This window comes from Apodemus sylvaticus, chromosome 17 (genome assembly GCF_947179515.1).
Source record: "Apodemus sylvaticus chromosome 17, mApoSyl1.1, whole genome shotgun sequence".
NCBI classification, from domain to species: domain Eukaryota; kingdom Metazoa; phylum Chordata; class Mammalia; order Rodentia; family Muridae; genus Apodemus; species Apodemus sylvaticus.
Window position 1 is genome coordinate 53,151,640 of NC_067488.1, and position 5,758 is coordinate 53,157,397.

The window sequence follows — 5,758 nt, forward strand, 5'->3', positions numbered from 1 at the left end:
GGCGCCCATCACACCGTCTGCTCCAGGACTGCACCCACTCTGTATAGGACATGCTCTGTGCTAGGCACAGCTGGCAACCCCCCTCCCCTCCTGCCAGACTGTGTAAGACACAGGGACTCTTCTACCACACCCAGGCCCCAAGGCCTAGTAGTATGTCCGTTGGTGTAAAAGACTTCCCAACATCCCCCAAGACGCTGCTGTATCCCAGTCGTCCCTCCCACCCTGGGCACTGCCAGGCACTGCTTGCCTGTGTGCCCCAGCTTTAGTCACACCCTAAGCAAAGGCCCAGCAGACATGACACACACTAGGTTAGTATCTTTAATTACATAAGGAGCTCTTACAAACTGGTCAGGCCTGTCAGTGGAGCAGAGGACAGCAGCAGTCTGCAAAAGAAGAAATGCAGTCACTAGGCATAAAATGACTCACAGGGAGCTAGGATGGAAAGATGCGACTAAAACATGGTGCTGCTGTCCTCACCAAGTCAGGGAACACCTGGCCTGGGAGAGGACCCTGATCAGCAACACTTGCCCTTGCTGGTGGCAGTGCAGTGGGCACAAAATCTTCCAGAAACCATTTTGTCTGTAGATAGTAAAAGTCTTAGAGGGCCCCATGTTCACTAATCCAATAATTCCACCTTAGAGAATCTGTCTCAAGGAAGGAGGAGATCCTGACACACTGTCAATATCTGACGTGCCGGCACTGCCCCTCTGCCTGAGGGGAGAGTTCACAGACATTCAGGGTAAGGTTGGTGGCACATGGAAAGTGTCATATGTACACGGCATTGTGGGGGGGCATCTACAGGCAGCACCATGGCTGTGTAAGAGGCAAAGAAAGATGAGGCAGGGGACAGGAAGGAAACATCAAAACACTGAATTTTACCATTCTCTTTCCCCTCCCTGGTCCCCCAAATTTCCTGGCATGCTGCTGTGGAGGAGGGAAGCCCTGGTCCAGCTGTTGATGGCACTGGGTGGTGACTCTTCTCTTTAGCTCTACCCTCTGTGCTGGACCGGCTGCCACCAAGTCCAACATGCAGTCCTAGAGAGATGTCAAAGGTGAGGACCTCACAGACACTGAAGGCTTGCCTGCCAGCCCAAGCTCCAGTTCTTGCTTCCTAACCCAAGCCTCATTTCATGGTGTCCTAGCAAAGCTCCTGAGGGACACCTCTCACCTGTCCCCAGGGTGTTCCAGCAAAGCCCAGGCTTGTTCCCTAAGTCACCCTGTGCCCAGGCCAGCTTTTCCACCGCCGTTTGCTCCCCTGTAAGCTCGTGCTCAGGGCATGCTCATCCAGTATGGCTGCCCTCTGCAACAGGCACCTGTCTCAGGCCAAGCCCGATGTACTCATCCACAGCATGCACACCTTGTCACTTACTCAGCTGGTAATAAGGAGATGCGTCTTTGCTGTTTCCTTAAAGTCACTGAATGCTTTGGGACATGGAGATAATCCCAAGGTCACAGTAAACACTGGGCCGGGAAGTCACCCAAATGCCAGGTCCCCCTGTCAATCAGACGCTGAATACAGCGAAGCCCTGCTTACCAGATGGGTGTCACAGTCTGGAGATCGGGCACAGTACTGGCACGACCATCAGCGTGGAGCCACACAACTCCTTCAGACGCCAACTCCTCCATTCCCCTCTCCCTGTTCTCTTCTGAGCTCAAGAAACTAGAACCTCAAGATATGTACAAAGCCTCCCCTCCCCCGCTTCCCCAGCTTTGAGGCCAGTTATCACAGTCTCCCTCTGGAGCTGCATGGGCCCTGCATTTTGTCATTTTGGATGGGGACTAACCATGCTCCCGAAGAGTGTCACGATGGGCTCCTCAACAACAGATCCTATGTGGCTTCTCCAGGTCCAAAGTAAGGGCAAGCCTCAGCCCTCTCACGTGCTCCAGGCTCCAAGCACCAAGAGCTATTGAGATGGCCCTAAACACATGGCACCACCACCCAGTGCCCATAACCGTGAGCATCAAGAGACAAAGCAATCTCCAAGCCACTACCACCAGAGCAGCAGTAGGGACCCACTGAGGCAGGGCGGCCCAGGTGGGACAGACTGCATGCAAAGGAAAGTAGTGAAACCACACCTGGGGACAGGCAGCCTGCGTGGCTCTGACTCAGGTGGCTTGGACTCCGGTATCTACTCAGAGTGCTGAAGCAGAACCTGATACGACTACAGCCAGACCCAGTGGTCGGAGGAGCCAGGGCAGGTGACCTGCCTCCCCTGTGGGTGGGTCTCTAACCTCAACTTGGAAGGCCACAAAGAAACCTTCCAGTTGTCGCCTGCCTCCCTACCCCCCATTTTTCTGGTGCACCTGTAGCTTCACCTGGGGACCCCTCTACCGGAAGGTCATGCGTGAGACTCGGCTGCTGGGGACAGGTGAGTACTCTCAATGGAATCCAGGGAGTCTTCCACCTGCTTATAGCACCATGGTGCCGGCAGGGAGCCTTGCTGTTCAGTGAGGCTGCTAGGCTAACAGAGTTAACAAGAAGCAGGTGGCTGTGGGCTGGGAGCCCAGCAAGCATCGAAGACTCCAGGCCTCGCAAAGGTGGCTGTGTTGGTTAGAATCAGTCACTTTCCCCAGTGACAGAGGAAGTCTCTGGAAGAGGCCAGGTCCCAAGCCCCAGCCTCTGAGCTCCCAAGAGGAGAGAGATGTCTTTCCGTGGGTGCAGAGGCTGTTTTTGTTGTTGTTTTCTTGTGGTCAAGCCAAGACCATGCAGAGGAGGGCAGGAAAACCCAGGAGAGGCACCCATCTCCCGCAAGGAGCCAGGTAGGCATGTAAACACAGTTCATTTGGCATTGAAATGACAGATAACGTCACTGTCCAGAGGCTGAAGCTGAGGCTGATCACGAGGTCACCCTCCTGTGATGCTTTGCTCCTCAGAACTGGAACGTGTGTCCACATGAGAACTGAAGCAGGTAGCCACTCGTCCACAGTTCTTCAGACTGGGGCAGCAAGAAGCCAACACGCCCTACTAAAGATGCTCTGTGTCTCCCGGAGGGACCGGCCCCAGTCAGTCTTTTGTTCTCAGACGAAGGCTGGAAGTTAGGCCCAGGAACATAGGGGTACGTTGTGTAGGTCCCTTGGACCCCTAGAGACAGTGTGGGTGGCTGAAAGGTTGAGGTGAAAGCCATGGCACCTGGGTGGAAAGGGGAAGAGTCTGTGACAAGGCCCACCATGGAGCCACATGGGCAGGAATGAGGGGACACCTGTGAGCCTTTCCCAGGAACTCCAGGCAGCAAATGGGGTCCCCAAGGTCTCCCTCAGTTGGCTAGAGCTGAGGCATGAATGTTAGGGATCTGTTGCCTGTGGCAGCCTGATGGAACTGTGCAGGGTCCCAGGTCCACCATTAACTTGGCAGATGAATGCTGCATTTCCTTAATGCCATCAGAACGCTGGCAGGTAGGTGTGAAGGAGTCTCCCGCAGACGAGAGAGGTGGGATGTCTATGAAGGAAGAGACCTTTCCAGTAACAGCAGTGGAGTACGCTGGAATGCAGGCTCCCCCCAACAGAGACCAGTATCCCTGGGATGCAGAGCGGCCACCTGGCCACCTTGTGAAGTGACCAGATATGGAAAGGCTGGTTCGGGTATACAACAGCCAGCCACCTGCCAGGCCAAGCTGGCTTCTTCTCTCCATCCGATCCGGAATGCTCAGGAAGGGAACTCCCAAGGCGCCGGTAGGAAGTGCTCCAGAGCTGAATAGCCATGCTCCCAGAGGTGGTCAGCCTAAATGGTTCCTGGACAGGCATGTGCCCAAGGGGCTGGGTTGTGACTGCTAGACAAGCTGGGATTGCAAGCAACAGAAGGGAGAGCATGCACTGAGTTACAGATAAACCTAGCAAAAAAGAAACGCACAGCAGGGTGGGTGACCATTGCAGATGGCAGGATGGCCTCCTGTAGACCAGAGAGGCGTGAAGGGTGCCTCAAACAGACCAATGCTACTGTATTGACCACTCTTCTCAACATCGGAGTCTAGCTACCTGGGTGGACACAGACTACCAGGGTGGTGACAGGTCCCTAAAGGTTCTGGCGTCGAGAGGGCAAGGCTGGTGCAGGACTGGCCCCGTTGGAGGCTGGATGCACCGGGCAGGCTCCTGTGCCAGCTGTGGCCAGTTGACGACACAACATCTGCCTCTCCCGCTCCCGCTCCCGCACGGCCCTATTGGACGCAGATGTCTTCCGGATTTGTGCTCGCCGTGAGTGCCTCAGCGGGGACTTGTAGGTTCTGCGTAGCTCAGCCAGAAACCCCTGGTAATTGTTTCGCAAAGGGCTGTCTGGTTGCATGTGGGGAATGGCCCACTTCTCCGCTTCCCCAGTCAGACGGGAGACCAGGAAGGCCACTCTCTCGGCTTCACCGGGGAATCGGGAGGCTTGAAAGATCATGAACCTGTCCATCTGCATCAGGAACCCTGCCAACTGTCCAGGGTCTCCCGAGAAGGGTTCAGGCAGTGAGGTGGGTGGCGTGGTCATGGGTCGGGTCCCATTGGAGGTGATGGCAGAGATAGGTGGAGTGATCTGCAAAGCGCCAGGGATGCGCGCCCGCGTGCGCAGCAGAGTTAGCTCGGCCATGACACTCTCCAGCATGTTGGTGAGGTTGGCCTTCTCCGCCCTCAGGGTGGAGGCCTCGCGCCTCAGCGCAGAGTTGGTGAGGCGCAGGGAGGTCAGGGTGTCAACTACATCATCCATCTGAGCGCTGGCACCAGGGGCAGAGGCTGGGCTTTCGGCTTTGGAGGTCTGAGGTTGGACCATGCTGGCCAAAATCAAGCCACAGGTACCTGGAGAAACAGAGCGAAAGGCCTTGGGTGCTGAAGCAAGCCTGGGAACGCTGGTCCCGTCCTGGACGCTGTTCCTTTCTGCAAGCTTAGCAGGGTCAAGACGTCGGGAGCTGGCTGGACCTGTCCAGGCCTTGAAGGATGCTCGAGCTGGAGCTGCTCAGCCCTTGTAGGATGCATAGGCTGGACCTGCCCAGGCCTTACAAGATGCTCGGACCTGCGCTTCCCAGACTTTGCGGGATGCACCTGCCAGAGCTCGGGCTGCGGATGCAGGCACTGCCCACGGGTGCCATGCGACCACCCGCGCGTGAACAAAGGCGGCGGCACCTGGGCTGGCCCGGGCCGGGCAGCGCTTGTACCTGTCGCTCTGCCGCTCCCTCCGCTGCCAAGATGGCCCGAGGGTCGAGGCCGCGCCCGGCCTGCACGTCACGGAGGCCGCCGGAACTGCTTCCCGGGTAGCGGCGGCGGGGGTGGCAATTCCCGCGGGGCTGGCTTGGCCGGGTCGCCGCGCTGCGCTGCGCGGTCACCGCGCGGTCTTTGTGCAGGCGCGGCCGGCTAGACGGCCGCTGGGAACCTGGCAACTGGGCCAAGGCCTGCTGGTTGCCATAGAGACCGCTCGCTCGCTCCCGGAGGAGCGGCGGCCCGGACCTTGCCTTCCGGAAATGACGCACCTGTGCCTGTCTCAACAGCCTATTAGCGAGGAGTGTGGCTTCTGGCAGTTGAAATCTTGGAAAGATTAGCTTGGAAATTAAATAATCTTGGAAAGATTGGCTTCTTTCCCATTTTTCCCCAGGCCGCTCGCGGAGCCTTTCAGAGATAGTCATTTTTTTTTTAAGTGAGATTGGCTTTTCTTACTGTAACTTCATTCTCATGAACTATATGATCATGGTGGCAAATCTTGACAAGAAAACTATTTTTTATTTTAGATTTCTCTGAGGCAGTCTCCTGTAAGCCAGACTGGTCTGGAAAACTCAGAAAGTAGCCAGAAAGAAAT

At 56.4% G+C, this 5,758-nt stretch overlaps 1 protein-coding gene across 3 annotated transcripts; it reads right to left on the reverse strand.

The window, feature by feature from the left end:
- Positions 1 to 302: 302 nt before the first annotated feature.
- Positions 303 to 5,376, reverse strand: Rtl6 (retrotransposon Gag like 6). 3 transcript variants are annotated; one of them, XM_052161297.1, is made up of 2 exons: positions 2,317 to 5,376; positions 303 to 383 (listed from the first exon to the last, which is right to left on the reverse strand). In XM_052161297.1, exon 1 carries the CDS (start codon positions 4,739 to 4,741, stop codon positions 4,010 to 4,012), a length of 732 nt encoding a protein of 243 aa, XP_052017257.1. In that variant the 5' UTR covers positions 4,742 to 5,376; the 3' UTR covers positions 303 to 383; positions 2,317 to 4,009. The 3 variants fall into 3 exon arrangements, with proteins under 3 accessions (XP_052017257.1, XP_052017256.1, XP_052017255.1); XM_052161296.1 differs by having other exon boundaries at positions 303 to 1,035; XM_052161295.1 differs by having other exon boundaries at positions 880 to 5,376.
- Positions 5,377 to 5,758: the final 382 nt, after the last annotated feature.